General features: G+C 38.4%; 1 protein-coding gene across 3 annotated transcripts; it reads left to right on the top strand.

Annotated features, from left to right (window-relative positions):
- Window positions 1-101: 101 nt before the first annotated feature.
- On the top strand, window positions 102-26391 carry LOC123718636 (zinc transporter foi). 3 transcript variants are annotated; one of them, XM_045675317.1, is made up of 8 exons: window positions 102-274; window positions 21353-21566; window positions 21777-21936; window positions 22739-23667; window positions 24045-24181; window positions 24839-24919; window positions 25596-25783; window positions 26021-26391. In XM_045675317.1, exons 2-8 carry the CDS (start codon window positions 21367-21369, stop codon window positions 26159-26161), a joined length of 1836 nt encoding a protein of 611 aa, XP_045531273.1. In that variant the 5' UTR covers window positions 102-274; window positions 21353-21366; the 3' UTR covers window positions 26162-26391. The 3 variants fall into 3 exon arrangements, with proteins under 3 accessions (XP_045531273.1, XP_045531271.1, XP_045531274.1); XM_045675315.1 differs by lacking the exon at window positions 102-274 and adding an exon at window positions 3989-4039; XM_045675318.1 differs by lacking the exon at window positions 102-274 and adding an exon at window positions 5314-5362.
- Window positions 26392-27975: the final 1584 nt, after the last annotated feature.

The raw sequence follows: 27975 nt of genomic DNA, 5'->3' as shown, positions 1-27975 counted from the left end.
AAATGCACGGGCTAAAGACTTTAGCTTAACCGGAAGTCGAATAATAATAAAAAAAACTTTCAAATTGTCAGTTGTCAATCAGTTTTTTTATGAACGCGCTTCTGTGTTCGCGCATCGCGGTCGTATTATAATTGTCAGAAAAAAGAGTTTGCAAAAAAAGTTTAGTGTAGTATTGTGTGAATTTACTAATTGTAATTAATTGTGGCGTTTGAAATATAAACTTTTGAATGAAAACATATCAAACAACCCGTGCAGGTGTAATATTTGTAATCAGGTCAGTTTACCAGTATTATTGTCACGATGTCTTTATTTGGAGACCGGTCCTCATTTCTCCAGCTACTTATTAAATAACTATTCTGAGGGGTATCTATTTCAATCTCGTGTTAATGAAACCATGTTATTTAACGCATGCATTTAATATGCATCTTGTTAGTTTCGCTTCTACACAATAAGTAATTGTTGATGTCGACTCGAGCGTTTTATATTAAACGGAACAATTGGTTTTTATGCGAATTTAGATGAATAGGTATTATCTGATCGTTCTTTTGATGATTAAGGACATTTTTTACACGTGTTGGTATCAAAGAAATACGAGATTGCTCGAATACATTTTTTTACACATAATCATTTAAAATTAACATAAGTTATCTATTTGTACTCATTAATTAGTTGTATAAAGGTTGGCTTTCTCTTAGCGTTTTGGTTTTTTTTTTCAAGAAATTATGGTTTTATGTGATTTTCGCATAAACATTACTATTTTATACATATTTACTGAATTCAAATATGTTTTTATACAATTTTCTACTAATATTTGTAAATATTGGCACAGTTTATAGAATTAATATATTTGAACTGTCCAATTAACATAAATAATTAATTCAATGTTTCAATATAAACTGTTAATTATTGTGTTAATAAGTGTAATGGCTGATAAAAATCTTAATTGGTATATAACTATATTGTTGTCACATCTTACATACAAATATAGGTAGCAGCAACATTCTGAGTTCATTATAAAATGTTGTCAGAAATAAAAAGGAAAATAGTCACGAAATGTAGCCGCAAATATTGTTTTATATAATATTTTTGGTCAGAAGAGCAGATTATTCTTTATATATTTTAATTAACCTGCACAGAAACCAATTAATACATTAGCTGTCTTAATCCATAGAAATGCAAAACTTCTTCATAATATAATTAAAAATTAATTAATGGAGCAGTGTTGGCCTAGTAGATTTAGCATGCGAGACTCATCCCTGAGGTTGTAGATTTGATCCTTGGCTGTGCACTAATGGATTTCTTAATTCGCTTGAATGGTGAGGGAAATCATTGTGATGAAACCAGCTTGCCTTAGACCCAAAATGTCGAAGGTGTGAGTCAGGCACAGAAGGCTGATCACCTACTTGCCTATTCAATTAACAAATGATCATGAAACAGATACAGAAATCTGAGGCCCACACCTAAAAAGGCTGTAGCACTATTGAGTATTATTATTATATTAATAAATTCAAATTTTTATTCAGTAAATTTTGTAGTATGCAAGTACACTTCAGTAATATGTTTAGGTTTATTTATTCATTGAATTGAGTTCATTATAGCCATATTATATGTACCAAAGCTTCAATTGTAACTGTAATAACTTAATATTATAAAACAAAGCCTCTACCACATCTGTTTTTTTGCGTTAAACTCAAAACAACAGAATAGTTTTTTATGGATTTTTTTTCCAAGTAAAGGAGTGATTAATTTATAATTTTTTGGCAAGTTTTTTTGTACCGCAAACAAAGCCACAATATGGCTATCTACCCATGTGAAGCTGAGTCAGGCCCTAGTTTATGAAGTATTTCTGTAAAGAAAATGTTATCAAAGATTGAGGTCATGATGGAATATAAATATACTTTAAAGATGTCTCTCAACTGATAAGAAGTCATTAAAGTCTTTTGATCTTAGAGATCTTTATGATTTGGTCTATTTTAAACCGATGCCTATTAATCAAATTTTTATTTATGATGAATTATGTTTTATACACTTGATTCCAGTTTATAAAATTCTATACAATGTAAATAATATATGGATTAAATTCTAAAGCCAGTAAGGTTAGGAATGCGATGCAACTCTTAAAAAGGTATGATGTAAACTGTGTACCGCCTATTCATGAAAACTAAATTGTCTATGAAGATGAGAGAAAATTTAATAATTTAAACTCATTTATTAAAAAATATATGTGACAACCTTACAGACAATATCTATGTGAAAGTGTTTATATACAAATTGTAGGCCACTGGCAAGTTAGTATAACGTATTAGTGTGTGTTAGTGTGTAAGTGTTCTTTATGCAAGTAACACAAATTGATTACTGACATTTCAATAGGCCATAATTGTGTCATTTAATAATGTGACTTGATATGTGGTTAGACATGGTTTGAAAACCATTCAAACCATAAGTTATTTAATGTAAATTTGCATTATTATTCGGTTGTATATTTTGCTATTACATTGAGCTTCAATCGGTCTCCTAACATTAATTTTGAACAGACATGCTAATTAATTGTTTATTTTCCGTCCTGTTTGTCCATATCTAAGAGGTACGGGGGTTCGATACAATGGAAAAATATCAATGAGCAGACGAAATAATGTAGATAATACTAAAAATAAATTCACATTCACTGCTGTCCTACTGACCTACGGGGATATTTTTAGACTCACCCACGCGGTAATGAAACGTAATTTCTGTGATTCATGGATTTGGGAGGTTAAGCCATGCTTGCGCTGTGTTTTTTTTGATGCGTTCTTTAAATTTGCTTGCTATAGACACACAGATGAGCGCGTGTAATTTGTCATCTTCACTTAGCAAGGTTAAGCTTGACCTACGCGGTTGGAGAGTGGATGGGGTTTTAAGTATTCCTCATTGTATATGGTCAGCAAGGTTAAATAACGCTGGTCACGGTGAGAACGTGGATGGCTTTCCGTTTCATATTACGTAACGAATAAAAACTTCTGCTTTGGGCAGTTAAGTTACGCTCTGAATGGGTGATTCATAGAAGATTCTTTAGTTCGGTAACCCATCCAAAATGTTGACGTCACGTATTGTTGCTTAACGTGTATATAGTGTCAATGACATGGAAATTATTGCTATTTACAGTAACCACACGAATTTCAAGTGTTCGTATATGACAGATTTAAATAAAAGTATATCATTGCATCAAATGGGAGCAATTCACCAATCAATTGATCGATGTGATTATATGCTCGGAGTGTTGTCGACGGATGTTTGTGAACTATATTATGTACCGTTTTGGTTTGTTTCAAATGTGTATTATGAAAGCGTTGTGTGAGCATATATTTATATATATATATATTATAGGGGGGACGAGCCTACGAGATGCCCATAGAAGGAACATGGACACTCATTTTGAGTTTGAGTGCCGGCCTTTGATTGAAGAGTACACTATAACTTTGAACATATATCCAATTCATTATTCCATGTGTGTCTTCAAGTCGTTCTGAGTCTGCCCGTTGGCAGTGGTAACAGCTGCCCACTGAAGTATTTCCGAACCAATTCGATTTAGGGTCCTTCAATAAAAGAGCGTATTAATTTTTAAAGGGCCGGCAAGAACTCGCGACCCCTCTGGCATTGAATGTGTCCTCGGCGGTATCATTTAACATCAGATGAGCCTCTTGCTTTTCCCTGCCTGATTTATTTGTGCAATAGCGGTTTGTTAAAAGGCCGGCAACGCACTTGCGCGTGTTCTAAAAGTAAATAGTTTGTGTAATTGATTAATATATCTAATGAACGATATGCCACATTAACGATTAAGGAAGTATAGATAATAGACTGCATGGATCTATGGTTTATTTGAATCTTTACTTTAACTTAGACAAAAACATACAAAGGGCGTAATGAAGCGTTCGAAATTCGAATTGCATCCTGCTTCCGTGTTTCCCGCGCTCTGTATAAATATGGCGGCCGGACGTATTGATAACTGTCAACTGTCAGCCGTGACAGGTGTCGGTCGTGGAGATGCGCGCCCTTTTTCGTGGTAAGTTTATATTATAACATGTGTTAAGTGAAAAGTGATTGAAGAGTTAAATGTGCTTAAACAATCGGTAAATGTCCCATCGTGTTTTTGACCGCGGCAAGTGTTGCTTAACTTAAATACATATGTACCCATCATGTTTTTGACTGCGGTAAGCGTCTGTAAAGGTGTCTGACTTTGAAAATATATATATAATTTACAAAAATCTACTACTAGCTACTTCCCTACAAGACACGACCTCCAACTTTATAAAAAGAGCATACTCAAAGGCCGGCGACGCACCTACTAAAATTGGTTCATAGGCTGCGATGACGGCCCTTTTTGGGCGTCCCATAGGCTCTTTATAGTATAAAAATATATTATTTTGGTTGTGTATAACAAAAACGAATTTTGAGAGAAAATATCCTTATTAAAAAATTTGGCGATCAGACTAATGTCACAGTTAATAGAACCCATCCACGTTCTAATCGTGGCGTGTTTTGCTTAACCAAGGTGCTGACCAACTTTTGCACATAATTGAAACGTGCACCCATGCTTGTCATTGTACCCATCATTTTTCCGACCACGATAAATGTCGCTTTACCTTATTGATATCAGAAGTCAGTATCGTAATGATAAAGACGATATTCGTATGTGTTTTACAATTCTTGCGCATGACTTTTAGGGTTGTCTACTTAAAGTTTTTATATATTTTTTTTATTTCGCCCTAATGTGATCTATTAACTAACAACATATGATATGCTACCGAATAGAGACTGTTCGGTCCCGGAATAAAGTCTGGTCTTCCGTGCAATTTTTCTCCATCAAAACCTTCCTCAGAGTTCAAGGAATTTAAAAATATACTCGACTTGGTTTTGGGGCAAAGAAGCCATTTCCACCTTGGATAAAAGAAGAATGAATTTCTCGGAAATGTAGAACAGCGCAGGAGAACAGCAGGTTTGGGTCCTATGTATCTGTTTCATGAGGCAAATAGAGGATCAGCCTTTGCCTGATTGGGTCTAAAGCCGGTATTACGATGTTCTCGCTACAACGTTTTAGGTTTGGGTCCTACATAGGACTGTTCTACTTGCCTGATACATAATTCATGAGGCATGAAGGTGACCAGCCTTTGCCTGATTGGGTCTAAAGCCGGTACGACCATGATTTCCTTCATACGAGCGAAAAATCATAAAAAAATATTGGCCATGTTTTAAAATTATTCATTCGATAACCCTAACGACCTCCCAAGGTCGCGTTACGACGTTACGTCGACTAACGACGCTTATCGTTCAGTACATTCCGTTAGTGCGCGCGCGCCGGTTTACAACGCATAATTGTTATTTGAATGTAAGTACATATTTTTGTATATTCGACGTCTAAATCTATATAACAGTCATCGCCAGGTATACGTTTATAATACTGCACGGATTTTTGTATAGTTAGTGTGTTAGTGAGGAAGGTTTTGATATATAATTACGGATTTATGTATATTGACTGAAAGCAAAATGTCTATATTAAGATCGTTTCATGTAAAATCTGTCTAGGTAAAGGCGAAAAACTGAAAAACGACTAAATGGATTTTTATATAGTTGACATCAGCATATAGCGTGTGTCACGGGAAGGTTTAAATAGATATAATGTATATTATTGACTGAAATATAGCGATTATTGAAGTTATAATTTGAAGGCGATTAAGTCGAAAAGTATTGGGTTTTTATACAGTTTCACCATAGATAGTGTTTAATGAGGAAGGTTTGAGTATATATTGTATTATAGTTTTTTGTAAATTTATTGAATTATAATCAAAAACATCAAATTAATTTAAGAATAAAATCCCTATAAGAATATATAAAATCTTCGTTACCATACTCCTTCGTAACGGCTCGATCGATGCTTATGAATTTTTTTATGTAAATTCAGTCTGAGAATCGGCTACTATCTTTCAAACCCCTAAGTAATAAGGGGGGGGTAAAAAAAAATTAGACAATTTTTTTGTTTGTATTTTTTTATAAACCCCTATTTTTTTATTATTGAATAAAATAATGTTTCCTGGGAGCATGGCAAAACGACGTTTTTCGGTCAGCTAGTATTTACATAAAAAAAATAATTCACAATAATAAAAGCCTGTTTAACAAAAGTATTATATTATAAGTAAAGTATTTTTATCCCAATATCCTAGTTGCCTTCAGTACCGCTGATCGGAACCCGTTCTTGGAGTAAAGGTTCATCGTTTTCCAAATATCTCTGTGTTTTCTTTCTCTTTCTAAAGTTTTTACTGAAGAAATTACGTGGTTTTTAAATGATTATTTAAAGTAGTAAAAGTACATATTACATTACATATACATTTATAGTAGAGTCGGTACATTTTGTTGTGTTTGAGTTTCCAAAGTAGTTGAGAAAGTTTCAAAGAATTTCATACAATTATTTAATCTTAATTTAAATCATTTAATCCTAATCCTTGCGATTGCTTTGCTCCAGTTCAAACAATTTGTATGACTTAAAGCGACTAAAAGTGACGGAGTTTCTGGACAGTTCTTGCCCGCTCTACGCCCTTGACTTGCTAACTGGTAGTAATTTAGAATCAATTTAACATATTTTCTGCTGACGTTCATAAGTATACTTAGTTACCTATATGATTAAAGTTATTTTGAGTTTCATTATGCTATAATACACGTACCTACATCTTGTAGGCTCCAACTCATGTCAAGCCTTCAACTCTTTTTCTACCAAGATTTCCTTTTATTTTGATGTTAATATATATATATATCATAATACTCACAAATAACGTGGTTTTCTATTGGTGAAAGAATTTTCAAAATAGCTTCTTAATTCGAATTAAATCTTCTTCAAAAGATAACCCTCTACAATCTCTCAAACTTCTCTCTCTCTTCGTTTCCAAAATTTTACCTTTGACTGGAATTAATAAACATTTTGGCTGAATTTTGAATTTCGTGTACCCTCTGGATACCCCAGATATCGCATCATCCAATATGTTCTTTTCAGAAGAACGCGTTTTGGCCAAATATCCATATCCAGATTGTTTCTGATAATTCTAGGTCTGGAAATCCATAGTCCCTCTCTCATAGAAGGAAATCTATTTCCCTTTGTAATTTATGAATGGATGTTTCTTTTCTCTTCGTGTTTGTGTTGGTCTAGTGGCTTCAGCGTGGGTCGCATATCCCTGAAGTCGTAGGTCTATGTGCGCATTTGACACTCGCTCGTACGAAGGTATATATCGCGAGGAAACCTGCTTGCCTTAGACCCAACACGCCGGCGTGTGTCAGGCACAGGAGGCTGATCACCTACTTGCCTATTAGATTGGTAAATCATAATACAGACACGGAAATCTGAGGCCCAGACCTATGTAGCGCCACTGTATTATTTTTATAAGTCCATTGTAGCGCGCGCCGAGCGCATGGCAAGCTTTTATAAATATAAAAATCAATATTTAATCCGATTCCAACTTGTTCCGTCGGTAATCTTACCCACGATTCAACGCAGAAATGCAGAGATATGAAATTGGAATCTAGCTTAGCAAGCATATAAATGTCTTATAGCGTGGCGTGTTGATCCACATATAAATATTATCGCATGATATATATATGATACATCATCTAATAATTTCTAGAAATCTTTCTTGGCAAAGGCCTCCTCAAAAGCCATTCCTGTTTGTCCCAATCTCTGCCATGTATCAGCCGTTATCTGGTATATCCACCTTCTAAATAGTCCTCTTTTCCACCAGCTTAATACATCATCAACGTCCATCATTCCTTAACTGAGCGTTTCTTAAGGCAGTTTTTGCCGCCACCATTATGTGGAGCTATTGCAATATTTCCGAACCAATTCATCTTAATGACTTCGCTTAACATCAGGTGAGGCTGCCCGTTTGCCCTCTGTTCTATAAATATACAAATCTTTATAAATACCTTTCATTGTGCATGTCTTGTGAGCGAAACGATTCTGAGAATTTTCGTGTAACGAAGCCGTTACTAACGAAAAATAACGATGATGCAATCCGTTACAACTGCCTTATTGCGTTCGTAATAAGGTTCTTTGTGTTTCGTTGGTGGTGGTCACCTTGAAACTAAAGTTTAGCGACCGCTGTCGAATCTGAGGATTCATCGTTGTATAAATGTAAAAAGTAGGTTCAAACTTTTGAGGAAGTTTTTTATATATAATTTTGGTTTTATGTAAATTTACTGAAATGTAGCTGTTATTGAAAATCAATGTATTCAGATCTCGTGTTTGAACGCGTTTAAGTGATAAACTATTGGACGGATTTTTATACAGTTATGACCAATAGATAGTGTGTTTCATAAGGAAGGTTTTGATATATATATATTATGATTTTATGTAAATTGACTGAGTTATAAGCACTATTCTTGAAGAGCAAAATGACTATATTAAGGTTCTTAAAGCGATTAAGTTAAAACTTTAGTAGCTTTTGATACAGTTTGATAAAAAAGTTTTTATTATAAAGTTTTTGCGATGACAGACCGCAACTGTTTGTTTACGTAACTCAAAAACTAATCTACGGATTTTTATATAGTTTACGCCAATTGATAGCTTGACTATTGCATTTGAAATTTCAAATGTATTATTAATTACTATTTGGAGATGTCTATGTTAAAATCTTTATATAAAATTAAGTCCCTTGTACGAACGCATTTAGGTCAAAAACTATTGATCGGATTTTTTCACAGTTAACATTAATAGATAGCGTGTCTATAATTTTAATCACCCTAGATCATAAATAAAGTTATTTTTATTTTCAGTCTTGAACGAAATGTAACGAGATTGATGTTTCAAGGTTTTTCATATAACCTTCGAGATCACTCTAAATAGAACCTTATTGAACACAATAAAGATTGCGTCATCATTATAGACCATTATCCAATTTCACATTAGCTAGCATTTTTAATACATAATTATAAAAATATTAAGATTATATTTAAGATCTTGATACTTTTCGTATTCGAGTCCAAGGTTTCCTCACGATGTCTTCCTTCGTGCGTATTCAGGTATGACGATGTTCTCGCTACAACCTTTTGGGTCTGGTCCTCTTATCTGTTTCTTGATAGGCAAGTAGGTGATCAGCCTTCTAAGGGTCCAAGGTTTCCTCACGATGTCTTCCTTCGTGCGTATTCAGGTATGACGATGTTCTCGCTACAACCTTTTGGGTCTGGTCCTCTTATCTGTTTCTTAATAGGCAAGTTGGTGATCAGCCTTCTAAGGGTCTAAGGTTTCCTCACGATGTCTTCCTTCGTGCGTATTCAGGTATGACGATGTTCTCGCTACAACCTTTTGGGTCTGGTCCTCTTATCTGTTTCTTAATAGGCAAGTTGGTGATCAGCCTTCTAAGGGTCTAAGGTTTCCTCACGATGTCTTCCTTCGTGCGTATTCAGGTATGACGATGTTCTCGCTACAACCTTTTGGGTCTGGTCCTCTTATCTGTTTCTTAATAGGCAAGTTGGTGATCAGCCTTCTAAGGGTCTAAGGTTTCCTCACGATGTCTTCCTTCGTGCGTATTCAGGTATGACGATGTTCTCGCTACAACCTTTTGGGTCTGGTCCTCTTATCTGTTTCTTAATAGGCAAGTTGGTGATCAGCCTTCTAAGGGTCTAAGGTTTCCTCACGATGTCTTCCTTCGTGCGTATTCAGGTATGACGATGTTCTCGCTACAACCTTTTGGGTCTGGTCCTCTTATCTGTTTCTTGATAGGCAAGTAGGTGATCAGCCTTCTAAGGGTCCAAGGTTTCCTAACGATGTCTTCCTTCGTGCGTATTCAGGTATGACGATGTTCTCGCTACAACCTTTTAGGTCTGGGTCCTATATATCTGTTTCTTGATAGGCAAGTAGGTGATCAGCCTTCTAAGGGTCCAAGGTTTCCTCACGATGTCTTCCTTCGTGCGTATTCAGGTATGACGATGTTCTCGCTACAACCTTTTGGGTCTGGTCCTCTTATCTGTTTCTTAATAGGCAAGTTGGTGATCAGCCTTCTAAGGGTCCAAGGTTTCCTAACGATGTCTTCCTTCGTGCGTATTCAGGTATGACGATGTTCTCGCTACAACCTTTTAGGTCTGGGTCCTATATATCTGTTTCTTGATAGGCAAGTAGGTGATCAGCCTTCTAAGGGTCCAAGGTTTCCTCACGATGTCTTCCTTCGTGCGTATTCAGGTATGACGATGTTCTCGCTACAACCTTTTGGGTCTGGTCCTCTTATCTGTTTCTTGATAGGCAAGTAGGTGATCAGCCTTCTAAGGGTCCAAGGTTTCCTCACGATGTCTTCCTTCGTGCGTATTCAGGTATGACGATGTTCTCGCTACAACCTTTTAGGTCTGGGTCCTATATATCTGTTTCTTGATAGGCAAGTAGGTGATCAGCCTTCTAAGGGTCCAAGGTTTCCTCACGATGTCTTCCTTCGTGCGTATTCAGGTATGACGATGTTCTCGCTACAACCTTTTAGGTCTGGGTCCTATATATCTGTTTCTTGATAGGCAAGTAGGTGATCAGCCTTCTAAGGGTCCAAGGTTTCCTCACGATGTCTTCCTTCGTGCGTATTCAGGTATGACGATGTTCTCGCTACAACCTTTTAGGTCTGGGTCCTATATATCTGTTTCTTGATAGGCAAGTAGGTGATCAGCCTTCTAAGGGTCCAAGGTTTCCTCACGATGTCTTCCTTCGTGCGTATTCAGGTATGACGATGTTCTCGCTACAACCTTTTAGGTCTGGGTCCTATATATCTGTTTCTTGATAGGCAAGTAGGTGATCAGCCTTCTAAGGGTCCAAGGTTTCCTCACGATGTCTTCCTTCGTGCGTATTCAGGTATGACGATGTTCTCGCTACAACCTTTTGGGTCTGGGTCCTATATATCTGTTTCTTGATAGGCAAGTAGGTGATCAGCCTTCTAAGGGTCCAAGGTTTCCTCACGATGTCTTCCTTCGTGCGTATTCAGGTATGACGATGTTCTCGCTACAACCTTTTAGGTCTGGGTCCTATATATCTGTTTCTTGATAGGCAAGTAGGTGATCAGCCTTCTAAGGGTCCAAGGTTTCCTAACGATGTCTTCCTTCGTGCGTATTCAGGTATGACGATGTTCTCGCTACAACCTTTTAGGTCTGGGTCCTATATATCTGTTTCTTGATAGGCAAGTAGGTGATCAGCCTTCTAAGGGTCCAAGGTTTCCTCACGATGTCTTCCTTCGTGCGTATTCAGGTATGACGATGTTCTCGCTACAACCTTTTGGGTCTGGTCCTCTTATCTGTTTCTTGATAGGCAAGTAGGTGATCAGCCTTCTAAGGGTCCAAGGTTTCCTCACGATGTCTTCCTTCGTGCGTATTCAGGTATGACGATGTTCTCGCTACAACCTTTTAGGTCTGGGTCCTATATATCTGTTTCTTGATAGGCAAGTAGGTGATCAGCCTTCTAAGGGTCCAAGGTTTCCTAACGATGTCTTCCTTCGTGCGTATTCAGGTATGACGATGTTCTCGCTACAACCTTTTAGGTCTGGGTCCTATATATCTGTTTCTTGATAGGCAAGTAGGTGATCAGCCTTCTAAGGGTCCAAGGTTTCCTCACGATGTCTTCCTTCGTGCGTATTCAGGTATGACGATGTTCTCGCTACAACCTTTTGGGTCTGGTCCTCTTATCTGTTTCTTGATAGGCAAGTAGGTGATCAGCCTTCTAAGGGTCCAAGGTTTCCTCACGATGTCTTCCTTCGTGCGTATTCAGGTATGACGATGTTCTCGCTACAACCTTTTGGGTCTGGTCCTCTTATCTGTTTCTTGATAGGCAAGTAGGTGATCAGCCTTCTAAGGGTCTAAGGTTTCCTCACGATGTCTTCCTTCGTGCGTATTCAGGTATGACGATGTTCTCGCTACAACCTTTTGGGTCTGGTCCTCTTATCTGTTTCTTGATAGGCAAGTAGGTGATCAGCCTTCTAAGGGTCCAAGGTTTCCTAACGATGTCTTCCTTCGTGCGTATTCAGGTATGACGATGTTCTCGCTACAACCTTTTGGGTCTGGGTCCTATATATCTGTTTCTTGATAGGCAAGTAGGTGATCAGCCTTCTAAGGGTCCAAGGTTTCCTAACGATGTCTTCCTTCGTGCGTATTCAGGTATGACGATGTTCTCGCTACAACCTTTTAGGTCTGGGTCCTATATATCTGTTTCTTGATAGGCAAGTAGGTGATCAGCCTTCTAAGGGTCCAAGGTTTCCTAACGATGTCTTCCTTCGTGCGTATTCAGGTATGACGATGTTCTCGCTACAACCTTTTAGGTCTGGGTCCTATATATCTGTTTCTTGATAGGCAAGTAGGTGATCAGCCTTCTAAGGGTCCAAGGTTTCCTAACGATGTCTTCCTTCGTGCGTATTCAGGTATGACGATGTTCTCGCTACAACCTTTTGGGTCTGGTCCTCTTATCTGTTTCTTGATAGGCAAGTAGGTGATCAGCCTTCTAAGGGTCCAAGGTTTCCTCACGATGTCTTCCTTCGTGCGTATTCAGGTATGACGATGTTCTCGCTACAACCTTTTGAGTCTGGTCCTCTTATCTGTTTCTTGATAGGCAAGTAGGTGATCAGCCTTCTAAGGGTCCAAGGTTTCCTCACGATGTCTTCCTTCGTGCGTATTCAGGTATGACGATGTTCTCGCTACAACCTTTTGGGTCTGGTCCTCTTATCTGTTTCTTGATAGGCAAGTAGGTGATCAGCCTTCTAAGGGTCCAAGGTTTCCTCACGATGTCTTCCTTCGTGCGTATTCAGGTATGACGATGTTCTCGCTACAACCTTTTGGGTCTGGTCCTCTTATCTGTTTCTTGATAGGCAAGTAGGTGATCAGCCTTCTAAGGGTCTAAGGTTTCCTCACGATGTCTTCCTTCGTGCGTATTCAGGTATGACGATGTTCTCGCTACAACCTTTTGGGTCTGGTCCTCTTATCTGTTTCTTGATAGGCAAGTAGGTGATCAGCCTTCTAAGGGTCCAAGGTTTCCTCACGATGTCTTCCTTCGTGCGTATTCAGGTATGACGATGTTCTCGCTACAACCTTTTGGGTCTGGTCCTCTTATCTGTTTCTTGATAGGCAAGTAGGTGATCAGCCTTCTAAGGGTCTAAGGTTTCCTCACGATGTCTTCCTTCGTGCGTATTCAGGTATGACGATGTTCTCGCTACAACCTTTTGGGTCTGGTCCTCTTATCTGTTTCTTGATAGGCAAGTAGGTGATCAGCCTTCTAAGGGTCCAAGGTTTCCTAACGATGTCTTCCTTCGTGCGTATTCAGGTATGACGATGTTCTCGCTACAACCTTTTGGGTCTGGGTCCTATATATCTGTTTCTTGATAGGCAAGTAGGTGATCAGCCTTCTAAGGGTCCAAGGTTTCCTAACGATGTCTTCCTTCGTGCGTATTCAGGTATGACGATGTTCTCGCTACAACCTTTTAGGTCTGGGTCCTATATATCTGTTTCTTGATAGGCAAGTAGGTGATCAGCCTTCTAAGGGTCCAAGGTTTCCTAACGATGTCTTCCTTCGTGCGTATTCAGGTATGACGATGTTCTCGCTACAACCTTTTAGGTCTGGGTCCTATATATCTGTTTCTTGATAGGCAAGTAGGTGATCAGCCTTCTAAGGGTCCAAGGTTTCCTAACGATGTCTTCCTTCGTGCGTATTCAGGTATGACGATGTTCTCGCTACAACCTTTTGGGTCTGGTCCTCTTATCTGTTTCTTGATAGGCAAGTAGGTGATCAGCCTTCTAAGGGTCCAAGGTTTCCTAACGATGTCTTCCTTCGTGCGTATTCAGGTATGACGATGTTCTCGCTACAACCTTTTGGGTCTGGTCCTCTTATCTGTTTCTTAATAGGCAAGTAGGTGATCAGCCTTCTAAGGGTCCAAGGTTTCCTCACGATGTCTTCCTTCGTGCGTATTCAGGTATGACGATGTTCTCGCTACAACCTTTTGGGTCTGGTCCTCTTATCTGTTTCTTGATAGGCAAGTAGGTGATCAGCCTTCTAAGGGTCCAAGGTTTCCTCACGATGTCTTCCTTCGTGCGTATTCAGGTATGACGATGTTCTCGCTACAACCTTTTGGGTCTGGTCCTCTTATCTGTTTCTTGATAGGCAAGTAGGTGATCAGCCTTCTAAGGGTCTAAGGTTTCCTCACGATGTCTTCCTTCGTGCGTATTCAGGTATGACGATGTTCTCGCTACAACCTTTTGGGTCTGGTCCTCTTATCTGTTTCTTGATAGGCAAGTAGGTGATCAGCCTTCTAAGGGTCCAAGGTTTCCTCACGATGTCTTCCTTCGTGCGTATTCAGGTATGACGATGTTCTCGCTACAACCTTTTGGGTCTGGTCCTCTTATCTGTTTCTTGATAGGCAAGTAGGTGATCAGCCTTCTAAGGGTCTAAGGTTTCCTCACGATATCTTCCTTCGTGCGTATTCAGGTATGACGATGTTCTCGCTACAACCTTTTGGGTCTGGTCCTCTTATCTGTTTCTTGATAGGCAAGTAGGTGATCAGCCTTCTAAGGGTCCAAGGTTTCCTAACGATGTCTTCCTTCGTGCGTATTCAGGTATGACGATGTTCTCGCTACAACCTTTTGGGTCTGGTCCTCTTATCTGTTTCTTAATAGGCAAGTTGGTGATCAGCCTTCTAAGGGTCCAAGGTTTCCTAACGATGTCTTCCTTCGTGCGTATTCAGGTATGACGATGTTCTCGCTACAACCTTTTGGGTCTGGTCCTCTTATCTGTTTCTTAATAGGCAAGTTGGTGATCAGCCTTCTAAGGGTCCAAGGTTTCCTAACGATGTCTTCCTTCGTGCGTATTCAGGTATGACGATGTTCTCGCTACAACCTTTTGGGTCTGGTCCTCTTATCTGTTTCTTAATAGGCAAGTTGGTGATCAGCCTTCTAAGGGTCTAAGGTTTCCTCACGATGTCTTCCTTCGTGCGTATTCAGGTATGACGATGTTCTCGCTACAACCTTTTGGGTCTGGTCCTCTTATCTGTTTCTTAATAGGCAAGTTGGTGATCAGCCTTCTAAGGGTCTAAGGTTTCCTCACGATGTCTTCCTTCGTGCGTATTCAGGTATGACGATGTTCTCGCTACAACCTTTTGGGTCTGGTCCTCTTATCTGTTTCTTAATAGGCAAGTTGGTGATCAGCCTTCTAAGGGTCCAAGGTTTCCTAACGATGTCTTCCTTCGTGCGTATTCAGGTATGACGATGTTCTCGCTACAACCTTTTGGGTCTGGTCCTCTTATCTGTTTCTTAATAGGCAAGTTGGTGATCAGCCTTCTAAGGGTCCAAGGTTTCCTCACGATGTCTTCCTTCGTGCGTATTCAGGTATGACGATGTTCTCGCTACAACCTTTTGGGTCTGGTCCTCTTATCTGTTTCTTAATAGGCAAGTTGGTGATCAGCCTTCTAAGGGTCCAAGGTTTCCTAACGATGTCTTCCTTCGTGCGTATTCAGGTATGACGATGTTCTCGCTACAACCTTTTGGGTCTGGTCCTCTTATCTGTTTCTTAATAGGCAAGTTGGTGATCAGCCTTCTAAGGGTCTAAGGTTTCCTAACGATGTCTTCCTTCGTGCGTATTCAGGTATGACGATGTTCTCGCTACAACCTTTTGGGTCTGGTCCTCTTATCTGTTTCTTAATAGGCAAGTTGGTGATCAGCCTTCTAAGGGTCTAAGGTTTCCTAACGATGTCTTCCTTCGTGCGTATTCAGGTATGACGATGTTCTCGCTACAACCTTTTGGGTCTGGTCCTCTTATCTGTTTCTTAATAGGCAAGTTGGTGATCAGCCTTCTAAGGGTCTAAGGTTTCCTCACGATGTCTTCCTTCGTGCGTATTCAGGTATGACGATGTTCTCGCTACAACCTTTTGGGTCTGGGCCTCTTATCTGTTTCTTAATAGGCAAGTTGGTGATCAGCCTTCTAAGGGTCTAAGGTTTCCTAACGATGTCTTCCTTCGTGCGTATTCAGGTATGACGATGTTCTCGCTACAACCTTTTGGGTCTGGTCCTCTTATCTGTTTCTTAATAGGCAAGTTGGTGATCAGCCTTCTAAGGGTCTAAGGTTTCCTCACGATGTCTTCCTTCGTGCGTATTCAGGTATGACGATGTTCTCGCTACAACCTTTTAGGTCTGGGTCCTATATATCTGTTTCTTAATAGGCAAGTAGGTGATCAGCCTTCTAAGGGTCTAAGGTTTCCTCACGATGTCTTCCTTCGTGCGTATTCAGGTATGACGATGTTCTCGCTACAACCTTTTGGGTCTGGTCCTCTTATCTGTTTCTTAATAGGCAAGTTGGTGATCAGCCTTCTAAGGGTCTAAGGTTTCCTCACGATGTCTTCCTTCGTGCGTATTCAGGTATGACGATGTTCTCGCTACAACCTTTTGGGTCTGGTCCTCTTATCTGTTTCTTAATAGGCAAGTTGGTGATCAGCCTTCTAAGGGTCTAAGGTTTCCTCACGATGTCTTCCTTCGTGCGTATTCAGGTATGACGATGTTCTCGCTACAACCTTTTGGGTCTGGTCCTCTTATCTGTTTCTTAATAGGCAAGTTGGTGATCAGCCTTCTAAGGGTCCAAGGTTTCCTAACGATGTCTTCCTTCGTGCGTATTCAGGTATGACGATGTTCTCGCTACAACCTTTTGGGTCTGGTCCTCTTATCTGTTTCTTAATAGGCAAGTTGGTGATCAGCCTTCTAAGGGTCCAAGGTTTCCTAACGATGTCTTCCTTCGTGCGTATTCAGGTATGACGATGTTCTCGCTACAACCTTTTGGGTCTGGTCCTCTTATCTGTTTCTTAATAGGCAAGTTGGTGATCAGCCTTCTAAGGGTCTAAGGTTTCCTCACGATGTCTTCCTTCGTGCGTATTCAGGTATGACGATGTTCTCGCTACAACCTTTTGGGTCTGGGTCCTATGTGTCTGTTTCATCCGGCATGTAGCTGAACTAGACAATTATTTGTGCAACGCTGCATGCGATATTGATTAGGAAAAATGTCAAGTTACTTCCAAATACCTCGTACGAAAAAGTGTAAATTAAGTGTCGTGATAAGAAAGCGATGATAACGATAACGATTTATCGCCGTTATTTGCCGTTATGTTTCAACGTAATTTTTTACGTATAGTAAGTCAAAAAATATATAAAGTAGGAATTAAATGCCGAAAACGCATTTGTGAGCTCTCTGGTGTTGAGTATCTACGGGCGACAGGTGTGAAACAATACGACTGATAGTACTCCAAAAAACGTATCAATTCCTAAAATGCCGGCAACTGACACGCGAGCCTTCTGGTATCGAGTGCCCATGGGTATCACTTAACTTCAGATGAGCAGCCGAGTCTAATTTAAAAAAAAAGTATAAATCCCGAAGAGCGCGTTGGTCATAGACACGGCTTGGTGACTGACAGTTTGCAGGATATTAGCTTAAATGTTCCAGCAAAAATCCGCTCGATTTGGCCCGTTCATTAACTTATACCAGAATTTTTGAAATTCTCTTTGAATTCCATAAACGTTTTTTTATATATAACAGGGACCATCAGGCTCACGTGATGTTAAATGATACCCAATGCCAGAGAGCTCATCAGTGCGTTCTCGGTCTTTAGAATACATATAACTGTTGTGATCTTTATTCTAAATAAATAAATTTACTTTAAACAGTCAAATGAATACCAAAAATGCCTGTTAATAAATGTTTCGAAGATTACTCGTGGTTATCTTTCCAAGGCCTGTAGAGATATCTCTAACGGCACGAAACTTGAATGAGGGTTATTCAAGACTGCAGAAGAAGTGCAACGGATGGTTGGAAATTATGTGGTCAGGCGAGGAAAGGCAATTGAAAAGGCCACGAAGCAAAAAGGGCACGATATGTAGATATGCTCAGGTAGTAATACTTCGATAGCGCGTTTCAGGGTTTGACATCATCATCATTGGAGCGGTATGTGGAGGAAGGAAGGGGCTACTCCTCATCCGACCTAAATGGATCCTTTACGAGTCCTTACCACTCAATGGAATGTCCAGATGTATATGTCCATGGGGAAATACTTTGATAGCGCGTTTCAGGGTTTGACGTAATCATGATTGTTGCGACATGTGGTGGAAGGAAGGCTCCTCCTCCGACTTAGAGGAAGGATCCTTTTCTAGTCTAAGCACTGACTGAAATGTCAAGGTTTATGTGGTCAATGAGAATTTAATTGCAGCCGTAGATTGTATATGTCGCTACAAATCTGTAAAAAGTCTCATTACACTTGTAACTAAGTTACTCCGCGCTGAGCTGTTGAGGTCGTACAGACAAACAGCGTGATACCAATTAAAAAAGTTGGGTATGGCTGTGTCATGGATATGTTCAATCAATAGCTTTTGGCGACAGCTGATGACGAAAACTTAAACGAACACAGGTTCTCCGAGTCAAAAGTTTCAATCGCAAATTTCTCAGCAAAATGTCTTCAAAATCAGCGCTTTCCCCTTCACCGTTGCGTCACCGTTTTCGCTTCGTAATTCTTTTACTTTTCAGCTATCCAGTGGTATAACTTTACAGGATAGATTCAAAACTAAGACTGTATCCCGCAATTTTGTTAGCTCTGTTGGATTGCTTGCCAAAGTCTCATACACCTCTTATCTTCTATTTGTCCAAATTTTATCGTGATTACGATAAAACTTGGCGCTTCCGGCAAATGGTTTTCTGTACACTGACCCGGTCTGCGGCTCTATCAGGAACATATCGTTTGACAATTATAATTCTCAGTTTTTAATATATTTATTACGATATATTATTATGATGTATGGTAACTGTTTTGTCAGGATTGATTTATGATCCTGGTACACTGTTGCACTCGGGCCTAAGCTAACTGTAAGAAGGGACAGTTTCTTTTTTGGGTTACAATATATATAATGAAAGCCCATTTAATTGCCAACTCTTACTAGGTTAGATTTGTTGCATAATTATTCATGTTATCCTAATTATCCTAGCTTCCTTCAGTACCATTAATCGAAACCCCTTGATGGGTAAAGACCTCCTCCAGCTCTTTCCATATATCTCTGTTTCTCTGCTGTTTCTTTCTTCATTCGCTTCCAGCTAACACTCTCTTCTCTATCCCCTTGGTCCTTTGCATATTATAAAGCTTTTATTGGTGACACCCAGTATAATATATATAAACATTTGTTTTAGTTACATAACCTAACCTTAGCAGATGTGCCGGATCGGTGATCAGCGTGTCCTGTCCTCTTCCTGCTGCTTCATGTCTTTTTAAATGTTACCTTTTCATGTCCAAGTTGTGATGTTGTCCATCTATTCTCTTTTTATTGTCTGCCCCTCCTCCTGTTCTGCCAGCGCCATTTTAATTGCATTAATTTCTTTCTATATAGTCTTTAAAGTCCTTTATCTGTGCATTTTATTTGCTGCGCCCATTGCCACTTCTGCCTATTTGAATGTAAGCCATTCTTGTATTTCTTCTGAACTTCAGCTTCTTTTGATGGCATGCTGGCAAGACAAGATTAAAAATTAAATGAAATAGTTTTGATTTGGCTCTACCCCCCCCCCTTTTTTTTGATATTCGAGGTGGGAGTTTGCGCATCACCTGCCCCCAAAATTACGTACGTAGACTCGACACCAGAATCACAGCTATTCAGAGATTGGGGTGGCGTTACAGAGGCCCTTAATAATTTATTCTGTTTAATATTCCATTACGAAACCAAGGTAGTTTAATAGTATTTTCCTTCCTACGACCTTCCCGTTTACGGCTTCGCTTATGCAATGGATTTATGTAGGTTTGGTGCAAATGCACAAATGCAGTGTTTTTGTATTTTTTTACCTTTGCCTACCTTTTTAGTACATACCAGCATTTGGAATTTAGCTATAGCTAAGCCCATAGGAACTTTTCGCTCTTCTGGAATAAAAAAAAGTATTTAAACGTTTGGGCCAAATCGACCTGTGATCCTCCTGACAGTTTGCTTCCCGTTCTATAAAAAAATAATATGTCGTTGGTTCAATGAATGTGGTCCTTAAAGAAAACCATAAACGATTTTAATATTTTCTCCCAAAATACTCCCGAGAAATGTGTGATAGTTATTTACATTGGCTATATTTTGAGAATCGGTGCCAAAAATCAAAGTTAATAGTAATTATTTTTGAAATCTCTGGAATAAGAAAGGTCCTCTTCCGAACTTAAGGAACCTCATCAACCTCCTCAACCTGTTTTACTACTGAATAACCCGAAATGTTGACAAGTATATATGCTCAACGAGAAATACTTTGATAGCGCGTTTGAAGATGTGACGTCATCGTACTGATTCTAGCGACGTGTGGAGGAAGGTGCCTCCGACCTGAAGTACCTTACCACTGACTGGAATTGCGGGGTGTATATGCCAGCGGGAAATACTTCGAAAGCGCGTTTCAAATTGAAATTAGAGTTTTTTTTATATAATCCTAGAGAGTATTTGAGTTTGTTTATGAAGTTACATATTCAACGACGCGTAACAAAGCGATTCGTTACGCGTCAAAAGACAATGAGATTGGCAGGTGGAAGGACAGGTATTGTTCGATGTTGAGGAAGACTTTTTAATATTAAAAGAATATAATTTTTTAATATTAAATGTAATAGCGATATTTTTATATATATTATAGCAGTGTTGGCCTAGAGGTTTCAGCGTGCGACTCTGATCCCTGAGGTTCAAACCCCAGATGTGATATGGACTTTTAAGGTCCATTTAACACTCGCACGTACGAAGGAAACCATAGTGTGGAAGCCGTCGTGCCTGTGGCCCAACACAACCCGTGTGTCAGGCACAGGTGGCTGCACTTGCATGTTAAATTGACAAATCAGGAAACAAATACAGGCCTATAATTAAAATGGTTGTGAAGTATGTTACTTTTTTAAACATTTATTTCCAACACAAATATACAGTATTTACAATAATCTTAAACTACATAAATAATTGTACTTAAAAATGCTCCCTGTGGCAGACCAATTAATGCTGGCATTTCTTCGCTGTATGTTAAAAATATTCGTTGAGGAAAGCACCAGCTCTGAGTTCTCTTACCAAGCGCAAACTTAAGTCTTTCATTAGCCGTGCTATTGAACCGGCCCATGTCTCTACTCCAAAGGGTACAAATATGTTTTCAGCGTTACCTATGTTAACGGTCACGTGGAGTCACGTGACACAGATCGATCACAGTTGATTCAAAATTTTGGCAAAAGTCCGACAGTTCTTCACACGGGAACAGTTTCTTAATTTTTATCAACCTCCAGTCCGTTCCTGTGAAACAGTCACCTCTGGCCTTGTGCCAATACAGTTAAAATAATATATAATTTTGCCCTAAGGTAACGATGTAATATTATTTTTTTGTTTACAGTACTGAGCTATGAGATGGCGCGGAATATAGTAACCGTGTGTATGTTTTGCCTGCTCTGCGCAGCGCACACTTGTGGTTCTCATGTGGATGTCGACGTGGCTGGTTATGAGGCGAAGAGGATCGACAATGCATTGGACATAAGAGGCAAGATACGTCAGGAGAGGTCGAGGCATAAGCGCGATGTTATGGGAAACTATATTGAACAAATTTTTAGGTGAGTTCCGAATTTCGTCCTCGTATGGGGTTAAATTTAATTCAAAAGCGCTCCTATGGGTTGAAATTTAATTCAAATGCGCCCATATCAGTGGAAATTGAATGCAAATGCGAGGAGTACAAACGCTGTTTCTTTGATTTTTAAAAGTAAGTGCAATAGAGCACCCGTCTACTATGGGTGAAATTTAATATTATTTGTTAAATTTTCCAGGTTATATGGCGACCCCAATTCTATGACGATGGATCTTAATGGTTTTCATAGAATGTTAAGTGGCTTGGAGTTAGAGAAATTAATAAATGGAAGTGTAGAGAAAATAGAAAGTAAGAATTATATGTATGACCAGCGGGGGGCGAAGGATGATGTTGTTAATGTAAGTATTTGGACATATTACATGAGTATCTGAGCGATTAGACTCTCCTTGGGCCTTAATCAATAAAGATTTTTTATTTGTATGATACAAAATTTGGCGATTAAAAAGGGTGGCGAAGAGTTGCTAGCCAGTTCTTCTTGCCCGCTCTATGCCCTTGACTTGCGAACTGGTAGTAAATCTAAATTTAGAATCAATTTAACATCTTCTCTGTTGACGTTCATACATGTACTTGTTTACCTATATGAATAAAGTCATTTTAAGTTTGAGTTCACAACAGAAAGATATTGTACCAGAGCCTATCGTAGATATATGGCGATTCCTATTATGATCCCCATATAAATAATACTAGCTCTACTCTGTGGTGCCCGAATTAATTAGCACGATATTCTAAAGCTTTCCGTAAATACACTTTTAAATGCTATATTTACACTTGTAGATATTGATGAATTCTATAAAACTAAAACATTGCTCTATTATCAATAGTTTCCGCAGCATAAAGGTGTCTTTATGTTGCTGACAATAGAGCAGACATCAATATCAACATATGTGTATAGTTTAAGTAAAAGTCCAATAGGTCTTTATTCTCTTAATTATATGTATGGCCTCTATTCATCAGGATTTCAGTATTCTAATGTTGAAAGAATTTCAAATCCTGTAGTTTTCGAGCCAAAACAATCAGGTCTTTCCTCTTTATCTTATACATCGTACATTGTTATAACACGGTTGGAAGTTGGTTCATTAGCTTTTATATGAAGTATGAGATACTGATAGCATAAAACGTGTTATATATGTTTTATTTCAGTGCATCAGCAGTTCCGAATTAATCACAACAGTGAATACCAAATTAAAAACCAACAATCACGAACACAATCATGACCACGATCATGACAATCATGACCATGATAGTAATATAACAAAAGATACTTTAGTGGCAATATGTCCTATATTATTATACCAAAAACTCGCAAACACCTCACTAGAAAGAGGCGGTTGTGTTTCAGACACAAACTTTCAAACACACATAGAAAAGCACGAGAGCGCATACTCGAAAAATATGTTCGCTGTGTGGCTCTACTCATGTTTGAGTATCACAGCCATCAGCGCATGCGGACTCTTAGGCGTGGCCGTCATACCAATAATGCACAAGACATATTACAACCACTTGCTACAATTTCTGGTCGCATTGGCTGTGGGCACTCTATGCGGTGATGCTCTGTTGCATCTCATGCCACATGCCATGTCAGGCCATGACCAGAGTCACGACGACGGCATGTGGAAGGGTCTAGCCGCGATGTTTGGTGTTGTGTTCTTCTATTTCACGGAGAAAGGTTTGACCGTGGTTGTGGAATGGCGGAAGAGGCGCCAGAAGTTGGAGGAAGACAAGCTACCTACAAGGGTTAGAGTATTGAAGGATGACCCCATTTTCAAAGAGGAAGACACGAAAATGTGTAAGCACAAATACTCAGAGTACCCATACTGTTACGATGAAATTGACACAGACACACACGACGAGCACCATTTGAGAGATTTGCCAAGTCCAAAGGAGAAAGAGAAGGAGAAGGAGAAGAATAGCGTCAGTGTTGTGTCGTCGAATGCGTTGAATGATAAGAGTGAAAAGGAAGAGCCGAATGCGAAGGATTGGCTGTTGAAGGGCGAAACGGGGGTGGAATTGAATAATATTAAGGATGGGACGAACTTGAAGGATGGTGATAGTTATACGGTGATTTTGAGGTGAGTTGTATTTTTATGTACAAAAAATATTAAAGAAAATCTCATAATAGGCGAATTTGAAATAAAAGAAAGATTGAGGTGATTTTTATGAAAATATTTTGTATAGACGAATAGCTTTAGTTAACATTACATACAAAGACAAAATAAGTATGCTCTAAACCATATGAATTACTCATAGTAAAATAAGTAGACCCTAAGGTCTGTATAATATTTAACCCATTAAAAAAAATCGTCATATTTTATGTTTGTATATGTGTTTGTCCTTCAATTAAGTCACTTCTAATGATTTAAATGCGCAAAATTAAATGAAATAATCAAGACCTCGAGAGTTCCTACACCATAACTTACATTACTGACGCTTTAATCGATTTTTTTAGAGAACACTCCCGTGCCCATCACGGTCATTCCCACGCCCATGGGCATGTCCATGCCCCGCCTTCATCTATGTCCTCTGTGGCATGGATGGTGATAATGGGGGACGGATTACACAATTTTACGGATGGAATGGCAATTGGTAAGTTGAACTAACCGTTAATACCGAGTTTAATAGAGATCGAAAAATTTCTATAATATATGCTCATGTTAATAACGTCGAATTTCATCAAAATGTCTTTTGACCCGTTTTCTTAACTCTTGCGGTGAATTATTTAAAAACTATGTTGATATAAATATATTTATTGAAATCAAATGTTAATCTTTAAGCGAAATGATTTTCCATCTGCTCCTGCGAACGTTCGTTTTGCATATTGCGACATATATAGCAGTGTTGGCCTAGTAGCTTCTGCGTGTGACTCTCATCTTCAGCTGTGCACCAATGGCCTTTTAATGGGCATTATCACTTGCTTGTGTGACGGAAACCATCGTAGGGAAATCGGGGACACGTCGACGGAGTTTCGGGAACAGGAGGCTGATCAGCTACCTGCCTATTAGATTGACAAATCATTAAACATGATCTGAAAAAATGACCCAAAATGGTTGTAGCGCCATTGATTTCATTATTATTTGTTACTATTTTCACTACTGCTACACTTCAAAGTCCGATGTATGCCTGTGCGCACAACATTAATTGAATAAATATTAAAATTTAACACATTTTTGAGCGAACTTTAGTGACGTAATCCTTCGACGGCGTTACCTCATATATAATGTTGTTTTTTTTTATATATTTTAGGCGCAGCATTTGCTTCGAACTTAGCCGGTGGTTTCTCAACCGCCATAGCAGTATTATGCCACGAATTACCCCACGAGTTAGGTGAGTTTGAATTTTTTAAATTTTTCTTTAGTTCGAGGGCGGTCTTGAATTTTTTTTTTTAGTTAAGAAATAATTTGAACAGTTGTCGTCTTCCCATTTATAGTGGACCTTTTTTGTGAACCGTTTACCTTTGAATTGTATCTACCCTCTTCTAATCTTTGAGTCGCTTATAATATTTCTTATATCGCTTATAAAACTTTGATAGAAATTATATTCGTGGTCCTCTTAAAATGTGTGACGTCATAATTAGCCTCTTTTAGAATATTTTTTATTTAATTTTACATCTACCCTCTTTAATTGAATTTGCTACTAAGAGTATGAACTAAAGAAAACAGTGTGTTATAACTTCCCTATATACTTCGCTTATATAGACTATATTGGTTAAGTCTTTATCATTTAAACTACCCCCGTTTGACTAGTATTTAAAAGTACCGAAATTTGTTATCTACGGTCTTCTAGAAGTTTTTAAAATTTTAAAACTTTACATCTACCCTCTTTTAGCCGACAATATAAAGCGGCCATGAACATACAAAATATATTCCTCTGCTCTCTGCAATGCTTTCGGTCTTGCGTTAATTATTTAAATTATCTTCTACCCTCATTTGATTATTTTTTCACCTACCCTCCTATGGACTATTTAGATTTTTGTTCTAATTTTACATCTACCCTCATTCAGGTGACTTCGCGGTACTCTTAAAAGCTGGTATGTCGGTAAAGAGAGCCGTGTGTTACAACATATTGTCCTCTGCCCTATGCCTCGCCGGGATGGTTTGTGGTGTTCTAGCTGGACACGCGCCATCCGCTACCAGATGGCTCTTCGCGGTTGCAGCCGGTACCTTCCTCTACATAGCGCTGGTTGATATGGTATGTTTCTATGACCGGTTTCTATATTCAACTATTCGTAATATATACGGATCGTTTTTTATATAGCACTTGAATCATTGTCTGGATGAGATTGCTTCAGCATGAAGACCGTTATTATACTGTTTTCTGTGCCTGGACTGTGTCCTCGCGATGTTGTTCCGAACATCCGTCATATCATTATTTTGTGGTTGGATTTCATGGAAATTGGTCGAGTATTTACGTTACGAATATTTTTAGATGCCAGAACTGAGCACATCGCACAGCAAGGAAGGAACCTTCTGCCAGTGCCTCCTGCAGCTCATGGGTTTGGCTTCTGGTATCGGGATTATGCTTGTGATTGCACTATACGAGCAAGATCTTAAGAACTTATTTGGTTAGTGTTAAGTGTAAAGTGTAAACGGTCAACTGTAAAGTGTTAACGGTAAAGTCTAAAGTGAAAATTTCTGTGAGTTTCTACTTAACTTTGTACTTATTGAATGGTCAGTTTATATGTCCCAAGGCCCATGGGAAGTTAGATTTGATTGTGTGGCCCACCCCACTCGAAGTTCAAATCTGGTTTATCTACTAAGAGAGCGTTCAAGTATAACGTCACGCAATTTTTGGAGATTGACCCCCCCCCCCATGTAACGCACCGTAACGTTTGTGTATCCAATAGTAAAACGTTTCGTGACCACCCCCAGTGACTCTTTATACCTAACACTTACCATTATGTGGTGTAAAGTACTGGAAAGTCGAAAATAATATTAACAATAACTTGTAATTCAATACCCGCATAGTAACGTAACGTTTTACAAGAGGACCCCCCCCCCCAAATTCGTTACGTAACATTTGAACGCTCCCTAACTTTGTCCCATACCTTATGCTTATAAGTGGCTGAATATTGAAACTGATCGTTTGTTCTTCTAAATTATAGTGTAAAAGTTACATTAGGGATTTGAGAAAGGTACTTATTTAGTTACATTTTGTATGACATTTGTTTGCCCCATGCCCCAATTTGAGGTCCATGCTTGTTCTCAGTAATTTTGGGGGATTTCGATGTTTGAATGGTTATTTTTATTTTGAGATTTCATGTAAATGTCATAGTAATAATAGGAGTTCAGTGAAGTGTGTCCCATACCCCATCTCTGGGATATTTTAGAAGACGCAATCCTATGATTTCAAAACATTTGGGATTTCACTTTTTTTGACGCATACTAGGTGCATTTACCGTTTTTTCCCCAAACCCCATTTTGGGACAATTTATGAAAAGCGATATTTTGTTAGTATAAAAAGTTGAGAACTGTCCTATTTCTCACCTGGGGATATAAACAAATTATGCCCCAAAACCCCATTATGGGACATTTTAATGGCAGTCGTGTATTTCAGTTTGTGTTTAGAAATGTTGATAACATTTTATGCCCCACGCCCCATATTGAGGCGATATTACTATGACGTTTATGTAAAAAAAACTTAATTAACAAATAAGTTCCTATATCATAATATATTAAGACAAAAACGTCATGTTCAAAATGCTATATTTTTTAATTATTCAAAACTATTTTTTTGAATATTTCGATTTTTTTATATTTTGAAATTGAAAAATGATTTTCCATTTTTTTTTCAATCATTTGGAAGCAGAATTTAAAAATTTACGAAATTTGTTTTTTCCATTTTTAAATGATTCGGAACTGTTTTTTTTTTGTTTCAAATATTAAGATGATTTTTAGAATTTTTGTTGCCAATTAAAAATATTATTTTCCATTTTTTTATTATTTGAAATGAAAATTACGATAACCAACTCCAAAAATCCTACATGAAATTCTTTTAATCATATAATATTTAGATTTTTCCTCAGACATCTCTATTATAAAGTTATGCTAGAATCAAAATATCACCTTTTGAAGTCGGTAAAAGTTTCAACATATAACTATAGCATTTTGTATATGTTTAAAAGTATTAAATGTAATCAGTTAATCTGTGCATTTTATTATTTTAAGTGATAATTATTTTAGAAATAAAATATTATTAATAATATTGTTTCATTACTTAAATCACTTGCATCACTATCGCTAAAGAAATATTCAAATGCATGGTCACCTACGGTGACATTGTTGCCACCTTGTTGTTAAATTTTTGACAAATTAATTTGATCACTGGGCTCTTGGGGCCAGTGGCTGGTCTACTAGCCTCATTTTTTAACAGCGGGCAGGAGG

This window comes from Pieris brassicae, chromosome Z (genome assembly GCF_905147105.1).
Source record: "Pieris brassicae chromosome Z, ilPieBrab1.1, whole genome shotgun sequence".
NCBI lineage: Eukaryota > Metazoa > Arthropoda > Insecta > Lepidoptera > Pieridae > Pieris > Pieris brassicae.
Note: the sequence above shows the minus strand (reverse complement) of the source record. Positions and strands in the feature narration are given on the sequence as shown.